General features: G+C 38.0%; 1 protein-coding gene across 2 annotated transcripts in view; it reads left to right on the top strand.

Annotated features, from left to right (window-relative positions):
- lrp2b (low density lipoprotein receptor-related protein 2b) overlaps positions 1–11941 on the top strand; it is an 86782-nt gene extending 74841 nt beyond the window's left edge. Inside the window, exons 70-79 of one of the 2 annotated variants that reach the window (XM_039691185.2) lie at positions 2428–2610; positions 2788–2907; positions 3119–3206; positions 3302–3366; positions 3490–3637; positions 4557–4623; positions 7419–7550; positions 8170–8283; positions 9390–9452; positions 11486–11941. In XM_039691185.2, the coding sequence (XP_039547119.2) occupies positions 2428–2610; positions 2788–2907; positions 3119–3206; positions 3302–3366; positions 3490–3637; positions 4557–4623; positions 7419–7550; positions 8170–8283; positions 9390–9452; positions 11486–11527 (1022 nt within the window). In that variant the 3' untranslated portion in view covers positions 11528–11941. Of the gene's footprint in view, positions 1–2427; positions 2611–2787; positions 2908–3118; positions 3207–3301; positions 3367–3489; positions 3638–4556; positions 4624–7418; positions 7551–8163; positions 8284–9389; positions 9453–11485 lie in introns of both variants that reach the window. The other variant, XM_089121872.1, reaches the window with a different exon arrangement.
- Positions 11942–12223: the final 282 nt, after the last annotated feature.

Below are 12223 nucleotides of genomic sequence, written 5' to 3'. Positions count from 1 at the left end.
TTACTGAAGACCACCTGTCAATCATCGTATAAAGCCCGCCCTGGCAATTTGATTGGCTCGATGATTTCTGAACGAACCGATCATAATTTCTCCTCAATGGATCGAGTCCAGACCGAACTTCCCGTCCAAAAAATGTTGTGGGCGGAGTTCGGGCTGGCATCCAGGCTAGGTTGTCGAGGATTTGTGGCACACTCTACAACCCGAGGTGTTTCTCAATGTCAAGGATACTTCCTTGGCAGGACGGGTCCTTCCAAGTCATTTCCTTCAGAGGCTAGGCAAGGGTCCTCTTTAGCATTCGGAGAACACGTAAATGGAACAGGCTAGAAAGTGCACGTCATTGCGTCATTACATCAGTGAAAGGTCCGCTTCGGCGCTGCAAAAATCATAGTGCTGGTGTACTGCACTGTTTGTTGACAGTCCTTATTTTGTCTTGTCAGTCCTCATAGAAATAAATAAATAAATAAAGTATAAGGGATAATGTATAACCAGGCGGTTGTTATAGTGAATACAACCCCGCAAACTCTAAAGCAGAGGGGTCTTGATTGAATCAGCCTGAAGGGGTTGTACCTACCAAACGGCCACCTACCAAATAAATCAATAATTTGACACAAAATATTTATTTAAAAAGGAGTTTATTCATTCAAAAACGATTATATTACCGTAGTGAACAGAACTAGCACTACGTCCATAGCAACATGATCTAGCTGTTAAAACACATGCAATGGTAAAATATGTGACCAACAAAAAAGGCTAACGTTATATGAAGTAAAAATTAAAAAGTTAATCACCAGTAAAAGGGAACAGCTTTAAATCCCCTCAGCAAATTTGAGCCGATATGTTAAATAGTTTAACAAACATTAAATAAATGGCTAAACTGAAATTATACTTGCTTACATTTGAAAGCATATTGCCGTTATCACTCCGACTCCGCTAACCGTCGACATTTTTTTATTTTTTGAACAAGATAGCAAAGCTGCGCATAGGATTGTGGGTGATTTAAGAGCGCGAAGGCTACACATATGCATCCTTTCCTGTGTATGGGATATTTTCCGAACGAAGGACTCAGTCCTTGGTTGAAATTCTGAGGATCCTCGACATTGGAACAGTCCTTCGATGGACGTCGATGACGTAGCATCCTCGAAATTCCGGCTTCCGAGGATCCTTTCTTGACATTGAGAAACGCCTCCGGTTCCTCGGATTCAGTGGCCAAGAGTTGCGTTGCTCAGTACAGAGCTTGTCAGAAGCAGCAGAGAGGAGCAGCAACTGGCTGTGGTTGAGACGGAAAGATTCTAGCTGGCTGTGTACAGGCCGCCACGCTACGGTTTCATTGAATTCTTGAAAAACTCAGAAGAGTCTGTTGGTTTATTTGTATAGTTTGCTTAGTAATTACATTTCTGTCTATACTGCGTGAATGAGGGTTGGTGTTTGGCCAGATATTGTGTTTTGCGGTAGGTACCATATTTTCCGCACAATGGGGCGCACCGGATTAAAAGGCGCACCTTCATTGAATGACCTATTTTAGAACATTTTTCATATATAGGGCGCACCGGATTATAAAATACATAAGATACTGCAGTCACACGTTTGACTGGGTTTGCGTTATGCATCCACTAGATGTGCTAAAGGCTAATATAAAGGGAATGTAGCAAGTGCGCGGCGCCGGAGGTGAGGCATTTATTTAGTAAGCGTGAGCGCGCTGGGGCAGGCACGTAACTTGCATTCGCAGCCTGACTCATATGAGTATTCAGTGTGCGGCGGCTCGCTGACAGCAACAGCTAATAAACGTTCATAACTGTTTCTAACCACACTTGAGTACAATTTAAAAAAGAGAACTTTGTAATAATGCCAAATTAAAAGTACATTTTAAATTATTGTTGCTTTAAATCATGCTTTACACTTATTTTGATGTGCTGACTGACATGCTAAAGCACATGTAAAGTACTTTCACTAAAATCATTTTAGCTGTAATCGATTTTACATTTAAAGTGAATATATTTTAAATGTGATCAATTGAACTTTCATCATTACAAATGTGTAATTACAAATATATTTAAATAGATGTAATTTCTATTGAAACTTACATGTCATGTAAGTACAATTTAATTTACCATAAATGCCTGTCAGTACATTCAGCTGTTTACCATCTACAGTAAGACAATTGAAGAAATTATGAAATTACATATGATATACTTAAGTGGGTGGGAAAAACACTCTAAATTTGCATTTGATATCAATTCAAAGTATATTTAAATTTAATTGTGATTAACATGAAGAAAACATTCATTTCAGTTGAGTATATTATTTAAAGTGTATTTTTTCTGTAATTTACATTTACATAATAAAAGTACTCTTTTTAAAAGTATGCTAAGGTGTACTTCTTTTTTACAAGGGACATTCATGTCTCCAACCACGTTTTTTTCCTCTCAGATGTAAGAAACCCCTTCAGTGTGAATGTGTTTGAGGACCATGTGTACTGGAGCACGCAGGAGAAGGGCGAAGTGTTCCGACAGGACAAGTTTGGCAAAGGCACTAAAACCAGACTCCTAATAGCTGGACCTTGGCTCACACAGGTCAATGTCTACCAGCAGCAGAAGTACAACTCTATAACCCGTAAGTAACCTCAGTAAATTGAGAGTTGCATGATGATCTATTTATAAATCCAGTCTTTGGTTAAACTTTAGCTAACTTTTATTGTGCTGATACAATATGTTATGATGGTAATTTTGTTACTTAAATGTTATAGATATAGAGAGGTTTGAATGTGTGTTAACTGTCTCACGTCCACAGTGAAGAACCCTTGTAAGGGCACATGCAGTCACCTATGTCTGTTGAGGCCGGGAGGCTACACCTGTGCCTGCCCAGAGGGCACTAGCTTCTTCCCTGCCAGCAGTACCGACTGTGACGCAGGTGCCTTTTATACTCTTTATCTCTGTCTTTATAGTCACCTTAATGATGTGACCATAAATTATTTCATTGTAGCTGAACACTGTGTTGAAACCAACAGTGCTGACGTCAATCTCTGGTTTCCAGTAATAATAAAGTATATAAGAGGGCACTTCACTCTAAATATGTCATTCCCTCACATCTGATTGTTTTATTGTTTTATGTGATTTGTTAGGGGTTGAGCCTGAACCCACCATGCCCCCTCCATGTCAGTGCAAGAATGGCGGAACCTGTTATTTTGATGACAATAAAGCGCTCTGCATGTAAGCTTGTGATCTAATAATGACAGATCTTTCATAGATATAAAAGCAGGGATTAATAAACTGGGGTAATGCTAACTTTTAATTTGCCCCTACAGTTGCCCCTCTGAATGGAAAGGAGATTTATGTGAGACCAGTGTTTATGGTGTAGTGTCAACCTCAGGTAAAATTTATGCCAGTACATAATATCAGCATTGAAGTTATTGTGCAACAATTTAAGCTGTCTTCTTATGCAAGAAAAGCACAATGAATCACATCCTTTCTGTGTTGCTCTGTCCATCCACAGTCGCTATTGCTCTTGGAGTTACAGCTGTTGTGGCTCTTTTCCTGGGTTGCTTGATATATTCTGCGAAAAAGAAGGAGAAAATAATGAGCACGCTGCATAACATTAATCTGCCTATTAGTGTATCCAACTTCAGTGGGCGCAGCTTCTGGTGAGGATGAAAAAAGTGTCTGAAAATAATTCATGCAGATATTACATATTTAAAGTGCCCCTATTATTCTTTTTCGGATATTACTTTTCATGCAGTTTGTAATATAGTTTGTGAATGTAAAAGGTCTGCAAAATTTTAAAGATCAATGTGCACAACAGAAATTTATTGTCTCTTAAAAGAAAGAATCGATTTTTAACTACTGAAACGAGCCATCATCAATTCCAGTCTCACTCCATGTTATAAACCTACATAACAATGTAAAAAAAAATCCATAATGCAAGCTTATAGTCTTCATTGGTTGTCTGTGAACGATGTCAACTTTGACCCGCTCTCAAAAACTGTAGTTGTACTCAAGGCCCTAAATAGTTTAGTTTGTGTTAACATGTTGAGAAGACAGTTTGCATGCACTTCCAAATGGAAGGAAATACATTGCACTGGAATTGATTGGGAAAAAGCAATGGCGTCATTATTGTTTGTATTACTGCGTATCAAGCTCTGAGGAAGCCTCCAGATCTGAAATTCCAACATGGTAATAGGTGTTTCGTTTCTTTCATGCACTGTAAGCAGTAGACCAATCACAAAACAGTCTGGGGCTTCTGATCAATCAGAGGTTAGTAGTCTGTAATAGTCTGTGACAATTCCAGATCAGTTAAAGGAGGGGTTTAGAGAGACCAAATCTTCGAATTAACCCTTTTCAGACTCTTTGAGAAATGAGGTTTAGAAACATTTATCATGAGAAACATTTATCATGAGAAAGGTGTTTTTTGACCTTGGATGCATGTGAAAATTAGGAACCTTTAAAATAGCATAATAAGGGCACTTTAATACAGTTAATACAGTTGCTGTATTTAACACATTAAATCAAGTTGCTGTATTTAACACATTGAACCTTTGGTTTGGTTTTACTTCACATAATTAGGGGTGGTAACTCTGAACGTTTTAACAACCAACCAGAAAATGAAAATGACCGGAGCAACTTTCAAGAGGTTTGTACTCGCCATGTATTTTAAACATATCCAAAACATGTATAGTTTGTTTTATATATATATATATATATATATATATATATATAGAACAAACTATACATTTTTTGGAACATGCATAACATGTATAGTTTGTTTTATATATATATATATATATATATATATATATGCAAAACAAACTATACATGTACAGTATATACATACTGTATATACTATATATATATATATATATTCCGATAATAACCGATAATATTGAATGGGCACGGATGCAATTTAAGCCCTCTAAATCAAGGAGCATCTTGATAGTTAAAGGAAAGGTAGAAGATAAAACATTCTTCATTAATGGTGAGGCTATACCAACAGTTTCTGAGAAGCCAGTAAAGTGTCTTGGGAGATGGTACGATGGAGATCTAAAGGACACAGTTCGAGTGGAAGAAGTTAGACGACAAGCAGTGGAAGCGTTGAAGAGCATAAACAGCTGTGCTCTAGCAGGCAAACTAAAACTTTGGAAGAGGGGGGTTTAGGCTCAGTTTAGCTCCTCCTAAATGGCACAAGGCAGGCCCAGCTCAAAGGAGGAAGCTGGTAGTCAACGAGGTGCGATAGCAGGAGGAGAGGATGAGGTGTATAAAGGCCATTGCCTAGGCCAAGCAGGGAGAGTGGATGAGATGGAAGAGTGTGGAACAACGAAAGATGTGCTGGCAAGACCTTTGGTCAATGGAAGAGAGTAGGATCAGTTTCCTTATCAGATCAACATATGATGTTCTCCCATCACCACAAAACCTAAACCTCTGGGAAAGAGAGGATCTCCTAGGAAGCTGCTAGGGAACTGGAAGATGCTAGCTGATCTTGATCAACAGCTTATTTTTCCACCTGAGATTGCCACCACTAACCTCTGACCAGATATTGTTTTATGGTCTGGATCAGCAAGCAATGTTCAACTGATAAGAGTTAACAGTGCCATGCGAGGATGCGGTAGATGAGGCATATAAGAGGAAGAAACTGGGGTGCGCTCACCTGGCCCATCTGGATTCAGTGGCCAAGAGTTGCGTTGCTCAGTACAGAACTTGTCAGAAGCAGCAGAGAGGAGCAGCAACTGGCTGTGGTTGAGACGGAAAGATTCTAGCTGGCTGTGTACAGGCCGCCACGCTACAGTTTCGTAGAATTCTTGAAAAACTCTGAAGAGTCTGTTGGTTTATTTGTATAGTTTGCATAGTAATTACAGTAATTACGTTTCTGTCTATACTGCGTGAATGAGGGTTGGTGTTTGGGCAGATATTGTGTTTTGCGGTAGGTATCATATTTTCCGCACTATGAGGCGCACCGGATTAAAAGGCGCATCTTCAATGAATCACCTATTTTAGAACATTTTTCATATATAGGGCGCACCGGATTATACGGCGCATAAGATACTGCAGTCACACATTTGACTGGGTTTGCGTTATGCATCCACTAGATATGCTAAAGGCTAAAGGGAATATAGCGAGTGCGTGGCACCGGAGGTGAGGCGTTTATTTAGTAAGCGTGATCGCGCTGGGGCAGGCACGTAACTTACATTCGCAGCCTGACTCATATGAGTATTCAATGTGCGGCGGCTCGCTGACAGCAACAGCTGGTTGTTTTGAATGAGACGACCCGTTGTTACTGTAAATGGGGAGCGCTTTATGAACATTCTGTGACGCGCGAGCAGCGCCGGGGACAGTGTGTCTGTTAAGAGTGAGCGCTTAAGAGCGGGCACGTGACTTACACACATAACCTGATTTATACGAGGTTGAACTGGAGGTCTTGAGGCCCTCTTGAGGTGTCGTGGGCTAGTCGACGAAACACTGAGGACGGAAGGTGCCCACTTGAAGACCCTAGAGATAGGGGACTCGGCTCAATCCAGATGGTTGTCGTGCTGGTCCACTGGGGAGACCGCACTGTATTTGCTGCCGTCATGTGCTGACGTGCCAAGCACTGCAGCCGTTAACGTCGGACAGAAGGAGATTCACATCACCATATGGAAAGATGCGTAAATGGATGGAGAAGCATAGTTTACTGTAAAGCTATGTCTTAGTTTGTGCTATCTTGGTGAAAGCCGAGTACAAACCAGCATGGAGTTAACATCTACTCTCATTTAACGGAAATCAATCATTTTAATCTTTTACACTAACATTCAAAAGTTTGGGGTCAGTCAGATATTTTTTAATTAATACTTTTATTCAGCAAGAATGCTTTAAATTGATCAAAAATTTGAGTAAAGACATGTATAATGTTACAATATATATATATATATATATATATATGTGTGTGTGTGTGTGTGTGTGTGTGTGTTTTTTATAAATTATATTATTTTGAGATTTCTAGTCATCAAAGATTCCTGAAAAAAGGTCAATCACAATTTAAACAAAAAGGGATCATGACACCGAAGGCCGGAGTAATGCCTGCTGCAAATTTGAATTATTAAAAATATTTACATTTATTTTAAACTAATATTAAAATAGAAAACAATTATTTTAAATTGCAATAATATTTCAGAATATTGCTGTATTTTTCTGTATTTTTGATCAAATAAATGCAGCCTTGGTTTAGGAGACTTATTCAATAACTAATCCTACCAACTTTTGAACGGTAGTGTATTTTTAGATTAATATTACATGTATTATATGTAGTGGTTGAAACATATTTTAAAAAAGATTGCAATATCTATAATTGAAATATTTAAAAATGAAAATAAACATGATGACAATCAAATAGGTTTATGCTAGTTTGAAGTTTGTTTGCCTTGTCAGTATCTTCACTTTTGGCTTTTTTAATTACAGGAATCCAGCACATCAGTTGAAGAGGAGGGAACAGGAAGGAGTTTTGAAAACCCAGCATACAGTGATGACACACAGGGTTCTCCTGCTGCCCCTAACGCTGTAGCTACTACAGTCATGAATGGGCCTGCCAAAGTATGACCTCTTCTGGCTTAAAGAGTTTACTGCATGTTATCTTTTTCAAAGCAGGGTTCCTCAAATGCCAGTCTTCTCAGAGTTCAGCCACCCTGATCAAACACACCTGAGCCAGAAATATTCAAGGTCTTCAGGATCACTAGAAAATCACATGTACGTGAATTTAATCAATGGTGGCAGAGAGATCTAAATAATAATAATTAAAAAAAACACCAGCAAATTAAGATAACGTCATCAGTTTGGCAACACGTGTATGTGCTACAAATACTCACAACGGTAACAAATACAGAAACGCACTGCAAATAGCATGGCCATATTTCAAGGGGACTCCAAAAAGTGACAAACCTCTTATTGTTCAATATCTGCTCGTTAGTGGTTTTGTTGATGACCAGAAAGGTGAGGTTTTATGAAACTCTGCAGGGCAGTGGCCCTCTAGGACCAGATTTGAGGAACCTTGATTTACAGGAATCAATTTGCCATTTTTTTTACACATACATTTTTGATAACCCGTCCCGTTTTCACCCTGTTAGGTGAACTATCCAAATGTTGACTGAAATTGTGAATTGAATAATTTAGATGCTTTTTAGGCTCATTTTCCTTTTTTAATTCTGAGTTTCAGGAGAGTGTTGAAAACCCACTCTATGCTGCTGAGGTGAGCGTTGTGACCCTGCCAATTGATGCTGCAACCCCTGTCATTGCAGATACCAAACCAGTCTGCATTGAGCCTGATAAGGTTAGCCATGGTCATAGTGACCACATGATGCATGGAAATGATCTCGCTTTGTTTGGTTGTGTGATTGACTCCAGAATCCAGTCAGATAAAGACCATGAACTCCTGTATTCATTTAGCTCTCGTAAACCCTACCACCCCAGCCTAAATATGATGGAAAACGTCTTTTTTTCTGAAGGAAATAGCAGGTTTTACAAGGGCAGCAAATAAATTAGGGTTGTAGTGGTACACAGACTGGTTGTTTGGTATGCACCTCAGTTTAAAACAAAACATAGATTCTTCTGTTTTTTTTTTTTTTTTTGTTTTTTTTTTTACAAACTATGACTGTCTTAAAATGAAAAAAAGATAGTTGGTACTGAGTCTAATGGCTGCAATACACACTTCGTACTGCAGTTTATGGTGCTGTTGTAAATGATGGAAGACATTTTAAGTCCTTCCACTTTTAGATGCAATACATTTTAGAAAAATGCATATTTTAGTCAGAATTATTGCACTTAGCCTGTCTAATACGCATGGGTGTGCCGACGCTCGTTCATTGAAGGTGAGCCTTTATGCAAAGAATATAAAGAATAAGATGAAGGGTCTCAAGAAATGAAAATGTTTTGGTATGAATGTGTGTACTGTTACACCCCCACAATAAATGTTAAAAGTTTAAATTTCAGTAAATAATTTTTTTTTTTTTAATTAAAAAAGATTTGGTTTCAGCCTTGTTAAGGGGGGAAATTATTGGGGTTTAAAACAAACCCTATCCAAAATGTTTGAGGAATATCAAGATAGTGCTGCTGTGCAAACACTGTAGCAAAAAATAAAACACACACACACACACACACACAAAATAATAATCTAAACATATACCCACACACCAGGAGTTATTCTGAAGATGTGACAGGAAGAAAGATATAGAGTATGTGGGAGAAGAGGACACAGAGGATTTGGAGAGACTAACATAAAAAAAAAAAAAAAAACAGCAAAAACCCTCAGGCGACCTTCATACCTCACAGCATTCTAGCACAGATAGATCTGTGTTTTGGTCAACTGTTATTCCAGTCAATTCTAAGCGTGTCTGTCTTTTAAGCTGTCTGTTAATTTCTTGTTCTTTCTTTACACAGGCTGATAGTTCACAGCTACAGCGCGAGGCGGATGTGGATATGTTCGCCAACCCCTTGTATATGGTGAGATAAATGTAAAGAGAGCTAAATGTCTCACGACCAAGTCGTACAAATTCGACGAATGATTAAAAAGTGGCTAATTCGTAACAATTCATACGACCTCACTCGTACGAATGAATACGATTTTGCTAAATCGTACATATTTTACGAATTGGCCTATTCGTATGAATTCGTATGAATGACCTACCCCTTACGCAGAGCCGGCTTCAGACCGCTTTTAGCAGGGGGGCATTTATTTTCAATGGGTGGGCACTAGGTATGGGGACTTTTTTTCCCGATATTAGATATCCTATATTTATTACTGCTACTGCCTTTTCTGTTAGCTATTAACATGAAGTAATGCAACCCACACAATAAACACATAAAACATTACACATTGTTGCAAGACGAGCGACTCTTAAGAAATTTGATCAAGGGTAAAATAGGCCTATACAAAAAAAAAAAAAAAAAAAATTGCAAGACCGACTCTGACCACAGCTTTATAATAGCAAAGCTAACGAACATGTACATAGTCTCTCACTGACAGAATAGCCGTTTATATGCTATCTCAATGGCGGAAGTGAGAGAAAAAAAAAACCTAAGTTACTCATCTTTATTCTGCTATGTTCTAACATAAGCATTTATATTCGTAGCCTTAAAAAAAGCATCATGTAGTTACCTTTATCAAATAAAACCTTTAACACCTTTAACAAATAAAAAACACCCACAACATACACAGATATTATTCTACAATTTCCATTTACAAGAAAATATAGGCTTAAACACCTGTTTCTCCACGGCGGGAGTGAGTGACATTTCAGGACAATGGGCAGCGCAAAAACTAGGCCAACTAAACTATTAGTTTCATCACGTGACAACACATAGTGAACATTACAGTACATGGCAGTTAGATAAATACACTTACGACTCGGACTCGACTGTCTTTGGTCTCGGTCTCGACTACAACACTGCACGGTAGAAGCACCAAATACCAAAGCCGGGCTGTCGTTGTCTTGCTGTATGGGGTAATCGATGTGTAAGGAGAAACTGTGGTATTGAACCATTTTCTAATTTCCATTTTTGGAGAGTTTTCATCTGTTTGCTTTGTTTTGAATGCAGGAAGCTCGCGCGGTCGCGCCAACTGAAAATCATTTCATTCAAGTATTAACGTGCGTGATTGGGGGGGCGGCAGGGGGGTTTCCTCACAGCGTCACACTGGTTTTTATGTTGGCTTTATTGTATTTTCAGCTAATGAGCCGTTTGTAGACATATATTTGTATTTCTCACTGAAATGTGAATTAAATTAAACTGATAATATTTTGTAAATTATGTCATAATTCAATTTGGGGGGGCACAAAATACATTTGGGGGGGCATTGCCCCCTAATGCCCCCCCATAGCGCCGGCACTGCCCTTACGCCGCCCCTAAACCTAACCATCACGTGGGTTTAGACAAATCGTACGAATTAGTACGAGTGAGGTCTTACAAATTAGTTCGAATTAGACACTTTTTAATCATGCGTCAAATTCGTACGAATTGGTCATGAGATAGTGTTGGATTATATTATCTAAATATGATACTTTTGTTTCATAATTTTTACTGCTATCAGGGCATTCTCATGTTTTGTGGTATTTATGGAACCATTTGGCAAGTGAGGCATGAACTGTCATTGTCTTATCTAAAAATTAGCCCAAAAAAGTCTTTTGAAATAGACTAATGAAAGGTCCTGGCCTGCCTCTCAGATGCTTAAAATATGGCAGTGACATAGATCTAGCTCTGATTTGCTCCGTCGAGGCCTGCGAGGAGATTGATTTCTGTAAATGCAGATTAATTTTAATTATGGTCTGTTCCCACTCACGTAAAATTCCCTTCATCTACGGTGACATTTTTGCCCCACCTCAGCAGAAACGTAAGGCACCTAATGGCTTGGTAGATAATGATATATAGTGATTAAAGTATAAATAAAGACATCCTCTTATAAATGTGCAGGACAAATTGACCAAAATTGTCTAAATTTGAGGAAAGGCACCTGATACACATTTATTGTGTTTTGACAGGATAAAACACACATTAACAGTCAGGGAGAATCTACAATCTGAAGACAATTTGAGATCATCTTACAGGATCAGCTCTCAATCACTTCAGCAGCTAAGACGTATGGCTGGTAAATCATGCTGCTGTGTACTATCCATCAACATGCCGTAAACTGTGAATAGCTTTGTTGATTGTTCAAGTATATTGTTATAGATACTACAGATTTCTGTAAATTGGTGCAATGATTCTCTTTAATTTAAATTCTAACTCTATGAATAGTTTCATGTAGTTTTCAGTATGTGTATGATCATTTGTTATGCAGCTTGTTCTCACTTTAATAATAAAGTGTAATTATGTCTTGCAAAATGGATTTCAAAAATAATCCTAAAAAAATCCTAAAAATTGTGCCTGTCAATTACAGTGTCATTCAAAAAAGAATAATAACACATAAATAAATAATAAATAAATAATTAAAGGATGGTAAGATGTATTTGAAAGTCTCTTATTTTCACCAAGGCTGCATTTATCTGATCAAAAATGCAGTAAAAACAATATTGTGAATTTTTTTGAATATAATTTAAAATGCCATTTATTCCTGACAGCAAAGATCAATGACATTACTCCAGTCTTTAGTGTCATTCAAAAATTCTTATTTACTGAATTTGTGCTCAATACACATCTATTGTTATCCATGTTGAAAACAGTTGTACTTTATAATTATTTTGTGTAAACTCTAGTGATATTTTTTTTCATGAGAAAGT

Source organism: Pimephales promelas, chromosome 17, assembly GCF_988280905.1.
Source record: "Pimephales promelas chromosome 17, fPimPro1.hap1.1, whole genome shotgun sequence".
Classification (NCBI taxonomy): domain Eukaryota; kingdom Metazoa; phylum Chordata; class Actinopteri; order Cypriniformes; family Leuciscidae; genus Pimephales; species Pimephales promelas.
The sequence above is the reverse complement of the archived record's forward strand: the minus strand, read 5'-3'. Positions and strand labels throughout refer to the sequence as shown.